General features: G+C 44.9%; 1 protein-coding gene across 2 annotated transcripts in view; it reads right to left on the reverse strand.

Moving 5' to 3' along the window:
- The window catches only part of SEMA3E (semaphorin 3E), a 185,844-nt gene extending 171,736 nt beyond the window's left edge, over positions 1 to 14,108 (reverse strand). The window contains exon 1 of one of the 2 annotated variants that reach the window (XM_083738743.1): positions 13,102 to 14,108. In XM_083738743.1, the coding sequence (XP_083594869.1) occupies positions 13,102 to 13,213 (112 nt within the window). In that variant the 5' untranslated portion in view covers positions 13,214 to 14,108. The remainder of the gene's footprint in view (positions 1 to 13,101) is intronic. The other variant, XM_083738744.1, reaches the window with a different exon arrangement.
- Positions 14,109 to 16,318: the final 2,210 nt, after the last annotated feature.

Genomic DNA, 16,318 nt, shown 5'->3' on the forward strand with positions numbered 1-16,318 from the left:
GAGACTTCTGGGATGCTTTTATTCCATCTTCTGTATCATTTCCTATACTTTGTGGAGGTTCACAAAGAAGAAGCAAACCATAACGGTGGTCCCCCGTACAACAAAACTTTAGGAATTGATGGACTAGATGGTCTTTTGGTCTCACTATTTTGTGATACAAAGCTCCCCATCTGTTTTTGAACAGGAAACTCCATTTCATGCCTCATCAGCCCTGGAATGTTCAGTGCCATTCCATCTCAACAGCTTGTCTAGGGCCTAGTTCATACATGCTAAAATCCCCCAGGCTGCCATCCTTGGTAGGAACAAATATACGAGCAGTCTGACTACGCAGCAGGTAAAAGAAATGTGCCACTGGCCTCATGCAGGGTGCTCCTGGCAAACTCAGTGGCCCATTTGTCTCGTATGCTCCTTCTTCCATGTTCCTGTGGCTGCAAAACTGCCCCCCATGGAGGATTTCAGTGGACTGGACATATGGCCACCAGCTAAACTGGAAAAGAGCTTCGAAAATGAACAAATGTTTCAAATGGACTGAAGTGGTTTTTTATCCTTTCCCTCTCCCGGGGAAGCATGTTTCTTAAAAAAAGACGAGGGATTCCTAATTAGTGCTGACTGCACACTGTCGTTTCATCATCTTGGTCTGGCAGCATGAAGAGAACCAGAACACCAGATTTAATAATGCTAAGTATTCCCAACTGCAACGTTTTACAGTACTCGTTGACCCAAGGTTCCTCAGGAAGGCTGAAAACAGATGTGTGTTGCTGCACAGCATACAGTAAATCACCTCGAGAATATTAATGCGACATTAAGTAAAACTTTTGTTTCTAGCGGAGCCCTGACTTGCACCATAAAGTTTCCAACAGATGGTGTTGTCACTTTGAAAGCAGAGAGATAAGAGAACAGAAACAGCCACATCCAGCCCATTCATGTTTGGTAACTTCAAGTGACACTCAGTTCTTCTCCAATATAAAGAACAAAAGCTGAAAACAGCCTGAGGAGTGAAGTCGACGCAGCTTGCCGTCTTCTTCATGCCAAGCAACTTCAAACCCTTCCAAGTCCTGCTGCACAAAATCCACAGAAGCTTTTGTTGACAAAGATGCAGTTATGAGAGGAGCTGAGGGAGATCTAAAGCATACAAAGCCCAGCTCAGCTTCAGATAAACGAGGAGACAACAATCCTGAACATAGCTACCATGAATCTGATGGCCACTTTGCATGTTACCAAATCAATTGCTTTAACTTACTCACGGAATACAAGAAATCCTTTCAAGGGTCCATACAGCCCAGCATTCTGTTCCCAACAGTGGGAAGTCAATGCCTCATCAGGCCCATGAGCCAGGCATGAAGAGGGCTGACCCCAGCACCTGCTATTCCAAGGTGCAGAGTCTGCGCAAGTGAAGGTTGCTTCAGAAACAGAGGCAGCCTGAACATCACGGCTGACAGCTATGATTTGTTGTTGTTGTTTACTAGTGTCCGACTCTTCATGACCCCATGGACCAGAGCATGCCAGGCACTCCTGTCTTCCACTGCCTCCCGCAGTTTGGTCAAACTCATGCTGGTAGCTTCGAGAACACTATCCAAATGATTAGAACCATCCAAAATGTACTTTTTCCTTTTAAAGGGCCATCTAAGCCTTTTCCACAGCTTCTGGCAAAATAATAGTGATAATTAATGTTATTCCATATGTGAAGAAGCACTGCAGTTGTTCGCCTCGCTCCCCAGTTCTCTTGAGTAGAGCAATTCTAGAGGAAAACTAAGGATGCGTCCAAACAAATACAAGGGATTATTTGCTTTTTTGTAAATATAACCGACCTTTCAAGAAAGCATCTCCACAAGGCAGCCTACAATGATAAATCACAACAATACGGCAATACAGGCAATTCTGAACTTACGCAGGGCATTGTGCATAAAGCCAAAACCGTATATAGTCAAAACACATTGGGGTCCAGAGTGGGTGGGATTGCCTGTCTTTTTTCCCAGAGGTCCCCGCTGCCTTTCCTTTTCTTAAAAAAATTGTCAAGTGTTTAAAGCTGCATGCACACAAGCTAAATGTGCATAAGTTGCAAGTTATCTGTACATAATAATAACAAATCATTTTCCTCAAATTTTGAGCAGTTGCTGCAAATCTGGCCAATCTAACAAATCGTGCCGTCCTCCCAGAGAGCACGTGTTGTGGTGGTATCATCAGGACTGACCTCACTGCTTGTGTGGGTGGGACGATTGGATAGCCACAACAACCCAGTTGGTGGTCCCTCGGTTGCTGGGGTAAATCTGGCCATTGGGATCATTTCATGCATTAACCAAGAGACCTCTATATACTGCTGCACATTGCATTGAGCTTCCTCTTTTTCACTTCACACATCGGATCACCCACCCACCTTCCCTATATTTAGGGTTCATTATGACCTTGCTATGCCATTGTGGGTCGTCTGTTTTGGGACAGGGGCCCAGTAGGAATTTTCCCACTTGGTGGATTGGCTGGTGCCATTTGGGTTTCGCCTGCCACGTAGCAAATTGTCACAGCTTTGTAAGGTTTGGCGGTTAGGCATTGGCTCAAGGTGGAGTAGAGGGGAGGTTGTCACACCTGCCCCTCCCAATGCACGAAAGGGTATTCCATTAAAGGAATCCAGGGGTTCGCCTTGCTTTAGTCCGATCCCCTTTCAGGGCTTAGGGCCACGCCAGAGCCCCTGGTAGCATTTGGCGTGAGTTTGAGACTGTGCCTGGTCCAATGCTCCCCCACGATGTTTACCTGTACTGACCTTTGCCAGAGTCCAGGTGTCAGTGCTGCCCTGCTGAGGTCAGGTGCAGCTAGTCAGGAACCGATGCCTAAGCAAACCACTCACGATCTGTAATCAATAAAGATGTGGCCAAAATTATGCCAATAACCTTAAACTAAATTCTGTGTCAATTGTGTCTTTATGTATTGGGGGAGATCTTGGGATCTTAATATGCAAAAATCATGCAATCGGAATATAATTTTGAGCTTGATCAACCACATCAATTTTTGTCTGACTGTGTTATATATGGACTAAGTTACAAAACAGAGTGGAAGTAAACAGTGCTTAGTACAATTGCATTCTTAGAGGACTCAAGAATGTCACAGACAGCTTGCTGTGTAGCCTTTCCCAAACGCATATAAATTCTGATTATCATTCCTGTTTGTATTCACACTCCATATAAGCTCTCGCCATAATACAATTCTCACCTTTCCAAACACTATGAGCAGCCTACTTTTGTGTGTGTGTGTGTGTGTCTGTTTCCTGTGCTTTCCATGTTTGTTTCTCAAGTCTATATCTGCAGGCAGAGAAGAAGGCGTGTAAACGGATATAGTACAGCTTAATATAAATGTGCAATTGTCTCTGTGGGCCATGTGAATAATTGCAATTTGGAAGACTTATCAGCGACAGGCTAGACCACCAGAGTAGAATTAGATCCATGACATTAGGCTACCAAAGAATAAGATGATGCTGAGGCCATTTTATGTAGCTTCTAGGATCTTGTTACAAGCCTAAGAATTCCAACACTTACATTTCTCACAAAGTCAAAAGGAAACAAGTATGTGTTTTAAAATGTTTTAAACACGTTTTCATTTAAATGCTATTGTCTTGCCATTTTGGTTTTGGCTGCCCTGGGCTCCTTTAAGAGGAACAGCAGGATATAAATTGAATTTACAACAATAACTGCAATTATCCCATGATATGTGAAGTTGCTGTGACCAGTCCTGCGTCATAGACACAGATGTTGTTTTCTCACAGCATTGAAATGCTCATGATTTTGTCCTTTACATGTAGGTCTCACTGAGGCCCTTTGGGTAACTCAGAAGAAGGAGACCCAATTGGCCATTGTTAGCTCCAGGTACTAGGGGTGGAAGAACAAATCTCTCACACATGTGTGTGTCCCACCTCCACCCAGCATTGGGATCTGTGAGAAGGAAAACATGGGTACGAGGTGCCCCTCAAGGGGTTAAAATAGAATTTGCCATACTTGGTGTTATGTACTGAAGTTCTTGCCATGGGCCAGCAGGGGGATACTGTAGATATTTATGCAAATGAAGGATCGAAAGTGGCATTCAGTGATTGGATAGTTTTAGAAAGTTGTTACAGTGACGTTGTACTTGAGCCCTATATAAGCAGGCTGACTGAACCCTTCAGTTCAGTTCTGTTCTGACCTGTGAATAAACAAGAGCTATTTGAAGAATCGCTGTGTCGTCTGATATGTTCACCCACAATTTAACACTTGGCAACATGCTTTGGGGCTATTCCATGGTGAGTGCTTAAAGTTTAAATAACCAGGCCTCAATAGTAAAGTAGGAAAGGGTAGGGTGAGGAAGTTGAATACTTAAAGCCACACTTTCAAGACAGAGTTGTGCAAATCGCAGGCTAATTGTTGGCCAGCTGCAACAAATAAATGATTTCGCCATCCAGATTAGGCTGCTGAATTGAAGAAAGCAAAGTAGGGCAGGACTTTTGTGTGAACTGTGAACTCAGGTACTGAAAACAAATTCCTAGGCTCAGAATGTGATCAGAGGCACCCTGTAGTTTAATTCTATGCCGTTTGTACCTGACTCAGCTTGGTAGATGTTGGGGTACTAGTAGAAAGAAAAGAAAAGAAAAAGATGGCCCAACAAGCCTCAAGTTTGCCCACCCTTTTGTGTACCCAGTCAACATTTAAGGTACAAAAGAGATTAGAAAGGCAATTTGTCTCCCTAGTCTTGGCATTTGTGCAGAACATTATGCAAAGTCTTAACTTTTCATTATGCATGTAATACACAATAAGTTGCTGTTCAGCTTGCTATAGATTTTCAAGTTGGCCCTTATCCCTTGCTGTGGAAGATGACCATTCTTGCTCTCTAGCAACCATAAGATGCAATTCTCCTCCACCAAAGCTTTCTTCGGGTGTTGGCTGCATGAAGAGGGTCAGGGTCCTAAAAGAGGCTTTGAGTTCATGTGTCCAACCCCGAAGTCACACAGCTGCCCCTGTGGCCCTGTTGGGCATAACTTCTCAAGCAAGGAGCCTGCTCATAGGTGGAAGCTCTTCTTGTGATTTAGAATCCTGGGCAACTATAGACCTTTTCATGCATTACCAATAAGCGTTATGTCATCATGTGGTGGGGCAGCAAGGACAAGCATGGTAGTTCATCACTGGAGTCATTTTGGACTCACAGCTGTCCATGGAGGCACAGGTCAAATCTGTATCCAGGGCAGCTGTTTACCAGCTCCATCTGGTACATAGGCTGAGACCCTATCTGCCTGCAGACTGTCTCACCAGAGTGGTACATGCTCTGGTTATCTCCCGCTTGGACTACTGCAATGCACTCTACGTGGGGCTACCTTTGAAGGCGACCTGGAAACTACAACTAATCCAGAATGCGGCAGCTAGACTGGTGACTGGGAGCGGCTGCCGAGACTATATAACACCGGTCTTGAAAGACCTACATTGGCTCCCAGTACGTTTCCGAGCACAATTCAAAGTGTTGGCGCTGACCTTTAAAGCCCTAAACGGCCTCGGTCCAGTATATCTGAAGGAGCGTCTCCTCCCCCATCGTTCTGCCCGGACACTGAGGTCCAGCTCCGAGGGCCTTCTGGCGGTTCCCTCACTGCGAGAGGCCAACTTACAGGGAACCAGGCAGAGGGCCTTCTCGGTAGTGGCGCCCGCCCTGTGGAACACCCTCCCATCAGATGTCAAAGTGATAAACATCTATCTGACATTCAGAAGACATCTGAAGGCAGCCCTGTTCAGGGAAGTTTTTAATATGTGACATTTTAGTGTATCTTTTATCTTTGTTGGAAGCCACCCAGAGTGGCTGGGGAAACCCAGCCAGATGGGCGGGGTACAAATAATAAATTATTATTATTATTATTATTATTATTATTATTATTATTATTATTATTATTACTGTTCTCACCGTCCCCCAACATTTGGAGGGTTAGCTTATGGAATGGGAAGCCTGTTGTACTTACAGCAATTCCCCATGTATTTTAGAACCCTGATCCTTTCCCAAAGATCCCCCTAAAACATCTGAGCATCTTCCATGGGCACAGGATGCTCTCAGTTCAGAAGATCACCCTAAATGGTTTGGAGGATGAGGACAACAGCTATGAGTGGAGAGAGGAGCTAGTATGCTAATCCCCATTGCCTCTCCCACGATAACTTAACACTTACTGGCACAGACTATCTTCCTCAAAAATAATGCTCAACACAACAGGAATGGGAGGAGATGTGTGGCTTGGGGACAGGGCTAATCCCCTTTTACCATGCTTGCACATGACGAATTCCTGAAGACGACTCAAGTGCTTTTCTTATCCTTTTCTTTCTTTCTTTCTTTCTTTCTTTCTTTCTTTCTTTCTTTCTTTCTTTCTTTCTTTCTTGCAAAATAAGTTTACTAAATATTTTCTTGGTTTACAAAATTCCGTCCATTATCTCTTTTTTCTAACCTAGAAAAGGCAGCAACCACAATATATGAGTCAAAGTTAGTACGGTACTGAAACCTGACATCCCAATTCCTCAAATTTCCCCTCTCCCCCCAAAAAGAGGCCTCTGTGTTTCTTCCTTGTTCTCAGAGCACTTCAGAATTTCTTCCTAATTTCAGTGTGTATGGGGTAGATAGTACCATATCATTGTGAGATGGGTGAGGGTGACTTGTGTGGTTTTATTTCCATTAAATATTTTCCCAGCACCCTGCAGCCTCCCTGACTGCCTTCCCCATGAGAGAAGTTACCAGACAATGTCTTCGCCTGTTTTGTACCCAAAGTACGGGGACCTGGTGAGCTGGCTACCAAGGGCCTGAGACTGGTATTTGTTAAGTTGTGGGTGAACATATCAGACGACACAGCGATTCTTCAAACAGCTCTTGTTTATTCACAGGCCCAGAACAGAACTGAGCTGAAGGGTTCAGCCAACCTGCTTATATAGAGCTCAACTACAATGCAACAGTAACAACTTTCTGTAGCTATCCTATCACTGAACGTCACTTTCAATTCCTTATTTGCATATGTGGACCTGAGTGAAAACTATCTACAGTATCCCCCTGCTGGCCCAGGGTGAGAACTTCAGTACATAACAGTATTCTTACTTGTCTTGTTTTTTAAGGGAAGCCCTTAATTCCATCTTAAAGTAAAAACCCCACCCATGAGAATTTCACTAAAACGTTCAACTGCAGTTTCTTTTGTAAGATGCTTCTGAATCACGAATGGCTTCATGAAAACATGCACCAGGCACCAATTATACCGTTCTTCTCAACAGGTTTTTGCATGTCAGTTTATCACCAAAAGCAATTACGAGGGAAAGTCATGGCAAAATAGAAGATAAAGATGTTTGCAAAAATGCTAATATTTACAATGCATTCTCAAGAGTTCAGAACGTGACTAGCAAGTTGCCGAGTGATAAGTGGGCTCTTTCTTCCCTGAGTCTTAATGTTAGTCATTCTACACAAGCAAAACAGATGGAAAGCAGTTGTTTAAGAAGTTACACCTCACAAATGTACATAACTACCTAACACTTCATAATACTGCAAGTGTAACAAATCACTGGCCATCAACAAGACAATAAAAGACCAATCGATGAAGGAAACAACTTATTACTTCAGAGTGGAAGGTATTATTTATGCCTGTCTCTCTTACACACTTCATTTTATTGCTTTCTGCAGTAACGTTTCTGGAAAGCCTGTTCAGCCATCTAACTAGTTAAGCATTTATCTCCAGGAGTATTTGAGTAACGTAGACTGAAGTGAACATTAAACACATTTTGGATGGGTGAAATATTTTAGCATTCGAATTTCACAAAAAGCGAGCTTAAGTCATCTGAATCCCAACTATGCGTACTTCATGCCGTGTCTGGAAACAAGTACAGAATTTGCCTTTTCCCAATAATCCAAGCTTCCATTCAAAAACAAGAGCCTGCCCTCAGGCTTCTCACAGAGAGACGGGCAGTTTGCACAATCCAATTAGTGCATTGCGAATGGTTTGACCTGTGGCAGAATCACTGTAATTTTTCTCTTAACCTTCCAGTACAATTTTTTTGGGTGTGTGTTAATGTCATAGTACAGATTTCTAACACCTGGGGAAGCGAATAGCCATTTAGGCAGTTTTGTATAGAGTTTAAGGCTGGGTCACACCAATCTGCTGATTCTAAACAACATGGTTTGGGATTGAGGCTTGATCTCTATGTTAGCATGTAGTACACAACAGTGCTTTGTGCGCAACACAGTCCCGATGTGTAGTGTGGCTCATTGCCATAGGCAAATCTAGAAAGTGGCCCAATAAGTCCTGAGCCCTGGACTCTTCATAGGAGGAGGAGGAACTTGCCTGGAACCTCAGGGGAGAATATAGAATCATAGAATCATAGAGTTGGAAGAGACCACAAGGGCCATCGAGTCCAACCCCCTGCCAAGCAGGAAACACCATCAGAGCACTCCTGACATATGGTTGTCAAGCCTCTGCTTAAAGACATCCAAAGAAGGAGACTCCACCACACTCCTTGGCAGCAAATTCCACTGTCAAACAGCTCTTACTGTCAGGAAGTTCTTCCTAATGTTTAGGTGCAATCTTCTTTCTTGTATGAACCCCTGGGGCAAGACCCAGTGGTGGAGCTTCATGCCCCGGCACTGGGGGTGGGGAGTGGAGAGCAGGCAGGGGCAGGGCTGGCGGGCGTCCTGGGGGCGTGGCACACTGCCTGGGGGCGTGGCACCCAGCCCGGGGGGGGGGCAACCATGATGGCTCCCCACTGGGATCACGCTGCCAGGGATGGTGCGCCCCCTCCCCACACTCCTCTTCCTCCCCACTGGCAAGACCACCTTCTGAGTTAAGCACCCCTTTCCCTTAGCCTTCTTGGTCTGTGCTTCCAGTTGAGATAAGTCAACCGTTGGAAGGGTAGACTTGCTGGGCTCTTACAAAACCTAGTACCAGCCTACCACATGTCATGGGTGCTTTAGTTGAGATTCCTGCACTGCCACCATAGGGTTGGACCAGATGACCCTCGGTGTCCCTTCCCACCCTATAATTCTATGATCCTATTATTACTCTTATAGGGCATATCCACACTGATTCTGCACATCACACTGTGGTTTCTCTTCAGATTGCAGAAATCACCTTTTACCAATTCTGCACATCACATGATAAAGAAAGCACTGGGTGATGAGAGGGTTGGTGCTTGGTTTTGTTTAAAATAATAACTCTCCATTAAGCTTGGCCACATCATAAGAACTCTGCATGCACTCATTAATGTCAATCACTGAGTGCTAACACGAACGTTACATTTTAGGCACACAGTGGGATTAATTACAACAAAATGGCAACTTGCTGCAAAGCTTAGACTGTCTTTGCTGAAAAGGTTGTGGTGCAATCTCCACATCTTTATGTTTTTGTGCCCTTGGTACTCACAGCAACATCCTCTGGACTATACAGTTCAGACGGGAGACAATCATGCACACATGTTTGAATAGAACCAGGAGCATTTGCCCATTGTTCTTGTGGTTCTTTGGATTGGGAGAACGGCAATTGCTGTTCCCAGGGTACAAGCAAGTCTGCTGCTTCGAATTGCTTGGGCCTCCCCTCCCCATTGCTCTGACCACCACAACCCAAGTTGCAGCCGCTTACTCATGATAAGTAGCTTGCTCTATATGCTTTTGTAAAACGCACATGGAAAATGGACCTTTAACCTGACAAATTCTCATCATATTGAAGAATGCATTGGGATGAATGGCAGCTGACTCAAGTACAAGCAATACCTAGGAAAGATCTTTTTTCATGTAAAAGAATTGCCAGAGTTATGATGTGCTGCTACTGATTCCCAGCAATACTTGAAGAAAAACATAGTGAAATGCACTATTCATTTCAACCATCGGGAAAACATTTATGCTAGCAAGTGAATGCAGAAGCACTAATACCAATAGCAACCTAGCAGGAAGCCAGCCCAAACTGTCAACCAATGTACTGCTGTGCAGAAGTACAAAAAGAGGTTTATTTATTTCAGACAGTAACACACGCACCTCAGACACAAAACCGCACACAGTCGGTCTAAAGTTATGTCCACTTTATGGGAATTGACTGTTGTACATTGTGATAGTTGCAGGACTGTATTATGTGTGGATGTCAATTTGAGATCAATGGGGTTTTACGCAACCGTCTGATTGCCGCAATTATTTCCAGCGAGGACAATTGTTTGGTTAATAGTTGCTAGGATAATTTGAAATCCCTGTAACCAGAGATTTTTTCAGATATATTTTTTAAAATGTTTATGGAGGGAATGGGGAGAATCAATCAAGCCATTTCCTTTCAGTGAGGACAATCGATGACTACTTGTTTGTTCAAACGATGAGACATTACTTTTACCTCTGGGCCAGAATGAAACTCAGGTAGGACAGTATAAATGCACATGGCAGGAATGTTCCACCAGCACTGCAAGCACATTGATTGGTGCCGATGTTTAGATCCAGACAAATCACAAACCTATTTTCTTATGGGGTGCCCCATACAACTGTGCTTCAGAGAGCTTTGTGGGGATGTGCTATGTAAACCATAGTCAGCCGTGTGTGATTTTATTAATCATGTAATTCTATCAATGTTTAATTGTTTTTTAATTTTTTAATATATGTGTTTAGCTGTTTTTATTTTTATATGAGCTATGTTGAGTCCCATCAATGGAAAAGTTGAGGTACAAACAAACAAACAAACAAACAACAAAATCAAACCTAATCTAGAGTATTGGTTGAGCAAAACACTCTGATAAATTAGAATAGTCAACTTTCTTGTTCATTCCATCTTTCTGTTTTCTCCTTGCAGTTAGCAGTTTGTATCACTCTACGAAGCATAATTGCAACTCAAGCATGCATACTGAAGATCAGTTCGCAGTTTCCTCTTGGCAACCTGTCGTTCACCTGTCACCACAACTAGAATCAAACTGGTCAATGGAGTTTCCTCCTTCCACTCTCTTTAGAGGGCATGCCTAGTGTCTAAATGGGGGTTCTAACTCACAATAGTGAGTAGAGAACCAGGGAATGGTGAACAATTACTCTGGTTCATATATGGCTGTAAGCAGTCCACTGGATATGTTTCAGATGCTAGTGAGGTTGTTAAGTGAGGTGGCCATATAATATTAAGCTACTTATCAGTATCATCCCCGTGTAAAGCACATTACTCAGCCTCAATAATGACAAAAATATTACGCATTTTAAACATTCCAACTGGTGATCAGAAAGAAGAAATCTGAGAAACACTTTAAGATTAATGCAGCCGTTTTCTAATGTCTGAAGTCTAACCAGTTAAATAGTTCTATTGCCTATAGTTTGGTTTGAGAAAAGTACTTGCCAAGCTGGGTGCCCTCCAGATGTCTGGACTACAACTCCCATCAACCCCAACCAGCACAGCTGCTGGGATTTGTAGTCGAAACCATCTGGAAGGCACAAGCTTACTCAGAAGCAAGAAGCACTGAATGACATGAGGTTTATTCCCAAGAACGTGAACACAGGTGTGGAGCCTTAACAGCCAGGCTCCCCCCCCCCCCATGCGTACTCAGAAGCAAGCCCCACACAGTTCAATGGGGCTTAGCTCCCAAGTAAATGTTTGCACCCTCTCTTGGGGGTAAGCCCCCCCTGAACAAAGTGGAAAACATGCCTGTATACATATGCAGAGATGTGGCTTCACAGCTGCAGCACTATTTCCATTAACTTGGTAATAAGCCCAACTGAACACAATGACATTTCCTTACACATGAATAGGATGAGGCTCAATGTAGATTTGGTATTTGGACATGGAAGCACCATCTGTTGCAACCATTGTAGTGCAAGTCAGGGTGCAGGCATGTTTACCCAGAGGTATGGGGGCGGGGGCCCTTGCTCCTGGTTTATAACTTTTCGACCTATGCTGGCTCTGCAATGAACTAGGCAAATGCTCAGCCCTGCCCCTACTCCCTAGAAGCCACAGGTGAGCCTCTCTGTCAAAGCAGCTTTTCACCAAATCCCGTCAGGAGCAAATGAGAGTCTCACTCCCTGGGTTGCTGCAGGCATTATGCAGAGACGAAATATTAGCAGATGCGCGGTTTTAAACTCTGGGATTTGGGAAAATGAGGTGCTTTCTTTCTGACACTCTTGCCTTCACTAAACCTGGAGAGTTGAGAAACAGTTCAGAAAGGCACAAATATTTTCTAGTCAAGTAACATTTGACTTTGGGCTATATATTTAAGCTGGAAGCAGACTGCTATTGGCAGTCAGTCAGCTTAATTACAGTGTGATGACACTTGTTCGTTTGGAAGATGATTCATCTGGCGGCTTAGGAATCCAGCCCACCCCCACTCTGCCAAATACTCAGCCTAGATCCAAAAAGAGAGATTCAATTTAGCCTGCTAATTCTCAATGGGGACCAGTCCTTCAATGGCAGGGCAATATATAGACCAATTTGGGGTGGCCTAATGGTTATTTTGGGGAGCACGGAAGTGCAAAGTTGAGCTGCTTGCTTGGGCTGGTTCTGCCTGAATCAGGACGCAGCTTCACAATACAGAGAAGTCTCAGTACATCCCTCCCTGAACTTTATATTTTTAAGGGGCAAACTCCTAGAATTCAGACATCTCCACTTTGCACGGTAATTGAACATATTCCAGGCAGTGGCGTAGCGTGGGTTGTCAGCACCCGGGGCAAGGCAAGTAATTTGTGCCCCCTAACCTGTGGATTTGTGCCCCCTAACCCTAACCCCCAGATGTTGCGCCCAGTGCGGCCGGCCCCCCCTGCACCCCCCACGCTACACCACTGATTCCAGGTGTCTGATGCTGGCTGTGTTAGCCTTGTTCACCAGCTCATCTTAAAGAGACAGCAGCATCGCAGCATCTAGACTTGCTCACACTTGCTGAGGGTGAACGTGAATGACAGAGTTTCACTCTCTGCTGTCTGCATCTTCAAGACACACAAGCTCCTGGCTGGTTCAGTACAACGCAGGTGCACGTGTTTGCCAAGAGTGGAAACGAAGCTGTCCTGTGAAGGCAAATCTTTAAAAAACGCATCAGAAACGCCTGGGAGAAAATGGCACTTACGGGTGGTGGCACAATTCCATGCCAGTGAGGGCATTTTTTTAATTTTTTTAAAAAGGCATTTCACACAAAAAGACAGAAGTTGCCTTACCTTTATGTGACAGGCGTAACCTTGGCTGGCTTGTGTCTGTCGTGTGGCACGGACTCCAGAAGTCTAGGAAAACACTAGACAGTGCCAAAATGAAGAGGTCTGTAGCTGCCATGCTGTCCCAGAACAATGAGGGTGTTCTTTGTTTTAATGGGTTAATAAATCGATAATAGCAAAGCTCAGAAGTTCCGCTTTTCACTCCGAAGAGTACTTAGATCTTTCCCAGCCCAGCTTCCCCGTGGAGCATTTCATGGGAAATCCTTCAGGAGAAGAAATTCAGGGATCTCCAGAGAAACAGTCATTTTCTTCTTCCTCTTCTGGCCAATATCATGAAAGAAAGGAAGAATGAGGAAGAAAAGAAGGCGCCCTCCCCTAAGACGGTGGTTTCTGCACAAGCCAGGCGTCAAGTGGGCTGCGTTGTTGCGTCTTGTTGGGCTCGGTGGCAGCAAACTCTGCGACTCGAGGCCAGGAAGAGGCTGCGATTTTCGCTCGCTCCGAGGCAATTCCTTCAGAGGCGAGGAGGTGCGTGCGCGCCAGCGGGTGCTGGAGGAGAGAAGCAGCCCTCTTCGGTCCTCTCCAGAACTCAGCCCCTTGCTCGGACTTGCCAAGCAACTCCTTCCTCCCCCCCCCCCCAATCCGCAGCTCACCTCCACTCCCTCCCTGTCTCCCTCTCCCTCTTTCCTTTGGCTAATTGGAACCGAGAAGGGCTCTCGCAGTTGTCGGATCCACCCCCAAGCAGGGATGCAGCTTGCTTCCCTGCAGTCACTGGCAAAGTTCAGGGCGATTTGGCGAGGTGCCGGCGCGGGGAGCGGCTTCTTCGAAGGAGCATCTCCGGCCACGTGCAGATGGGCGCCCCCGGTCCTCCCGGGAACAGGGGCTGAATGACCAGGGACGAGGTCCACGTTTCTCTCTTCCCCGCCCCACCACCCTTTGGGGAAATGCAGCAGGGAGCATGTTCCTAAAGCCCGGTTTGAGCCACCACGCGCCGAAAGCAAGCGATGCTGCCGGATTCCCGGTTCGAGTTCTGTATCTGGAGAGCCAGACGCACAGACAGATAATTAGACGGGCTGTCAAGCCATTAAATAATTGTCCCCCGGTGCGCGCTAATCAATTAAATGGGAATGAATTTGCATTTTGCATATTACAAAGATATCCGCAGAGGAATCTTTCTTTTCTAACACATTAAAGGGAAATAGGAAGGTAACCATTTACTGCACTCAAAGATCGAAACATCTTTTTGCTTTCAGTCCATATTGCAGTAACGTAGCAGAGCCTAAATACTCTTAAAGAAACACATTTAACTTATAGTCCCGTTGCATAAAAGAAACTGCAGGATACAATTCTATACATAGCTACCTGGGAGTAAGTCCAGCTGTACTCAATGGGGCTTACTTTTGAATAGAAATGCTGCCTAAAGCAATTAATGGTATGGATAAATTTATTTGTGTGTGTGTGTCAAAGAGAGGGGGGGACGACACACAAAGGGATCAAATTTACTTGGAAGTTAAGTCCCATTCATTTAAACGGGATTTCCTTCCAAGGTTATTTCCAGACTCCAATGCAAAGAAAACATTTCTTCTGCAGAATTGAAATACTGTACAGTGGTACCTCAGGTTACATACGCTTCAGGTTACAGACTCCGCTAACCCAAAAATAGTACCTCAGGTTAAGAACTTTGCTTCAGGATGAGAACAGAAATTGTGCGGCGGCAGCGGGAGGCCCCATTAGCTATGTGGCATCTCAGGTTAAGAACAGTTTCAGGTTAAGAACAGACCTCCAGAATGAATTAAGTTCTTAACCCGAGGTACCACTGTGGGCCGTTTGCAGCCATATCCAATGGTGTTTCAAATATATGAAACTTCATGTGTGTGTGTGTGTGTGTGTGTGTGTGTGTGTGGTGCCTTGGAATGTAACCCCCACATAAACCTAATATGACAGCAGCTGTTGCACTTAGCTAGCTAGGAGACACTGAAGAGGCACAAGCCCAAGGCATGGCATCTGTGAATGAGACCTTGCCTACTTAGCATTATCATCATCAAACCCTTTATTGGCATCACATACAAACATCAAAAACAAATCAATACAGAATTACCACTTCCCCAGTGGCACAAAACATTTACTAAAAGAAAGGAGGCAGAGCAGTCTATCGTCACATCTCTAGGTCTCCAGGGAGATCAGACGTCTTCAGTGTATTTCGACGACAAAAAAACCAAATAGAGATATTTAGCCACTAACTTGGTGATCATTCCCCAGTAATAGAAAATGCATGACCTCCAACTCTGGTTTCCATTTGGGGATACAGAGTTGATCTAGAAATTGCTGATGGAGATCAGCATATAGTTTACAGTTATGAACCATGTGTGTAAGGCTTTCCACCAGGTGGTCTTCACATGGGCAAGTTCTTTCTCCTTCCGCCCTGCCTGAGAACCTTCCCCAAAGGAGGTTTAGCATTATGGGTAGAAATACCATATTTTGTCCTCCCCATGACACTTTCCCCAAGTGCAGGATTTCACTTTCATTTATACTTGGAAGAAATACAGGGTTACACTCAAAGACGAAATGGTGGTAGGAACTCAACTAAGCCCTGGTGGCTTCCAGTTCCACAGGGAGAGGATCTGGCTCCCCCCGCCTTTCCCCCTTTCAATAATGCCCCAGATTAAAGCTGCATAATTCAGTCATGGGAGCTGGCTAGGTTCCCAAGATGCAGCCACCTAGTTGAATTTTGCTGGCAATGTGACACCAGCATGCGATGATGGATCCTGGGCTTTTCAGAGTTTGATAAATGTAGAGTATGGCTTTGTTCACACTCCCATTTACTGCGCACTCTGTGTTTCCAGTGTGGGGGTTTTAATATATGTTAATAGGACGTTATCCAAAATGCATGTGTGTGTAGGATAAAGACACCCCCGCCCTGTCAGTGCTCCTCCCCCCCCCCCTCCGGCGTGAACACAGAAATGAATGAAGCCTTGCTAATGTGAAAAGCTGGGGGAAAGAGCTATGAAATACATGGAGAAAAGCTTCACTGCATTCTGGGGTGGGTGGGTGTGAACACACCCATAGTGTCTCTCTCTCTCTCTCTCTCTCTCTCTCTCTCTCTCTCTCTCTCTGAAATGTCTTCCTTCTTTTTTTTAAAAAAATGATCCTGTTTTCCCAGCTGAAATGCAACGGTGCGGCAGAGGTCAGCATTCATTCAGGTCATATGGATATATCCAGGCTGGAT

Source organism: Podarcis gaigeae (assembly GCF_964106915.1).
Source record: "Podarcis gaigeae genome assembly, chromosome: 5".
NCBI lineage: Eukaryota > Metazoa > Chordata > Lepidosauria > Squamata > Lacertidae > Podarcis > Podarcis gaigeae.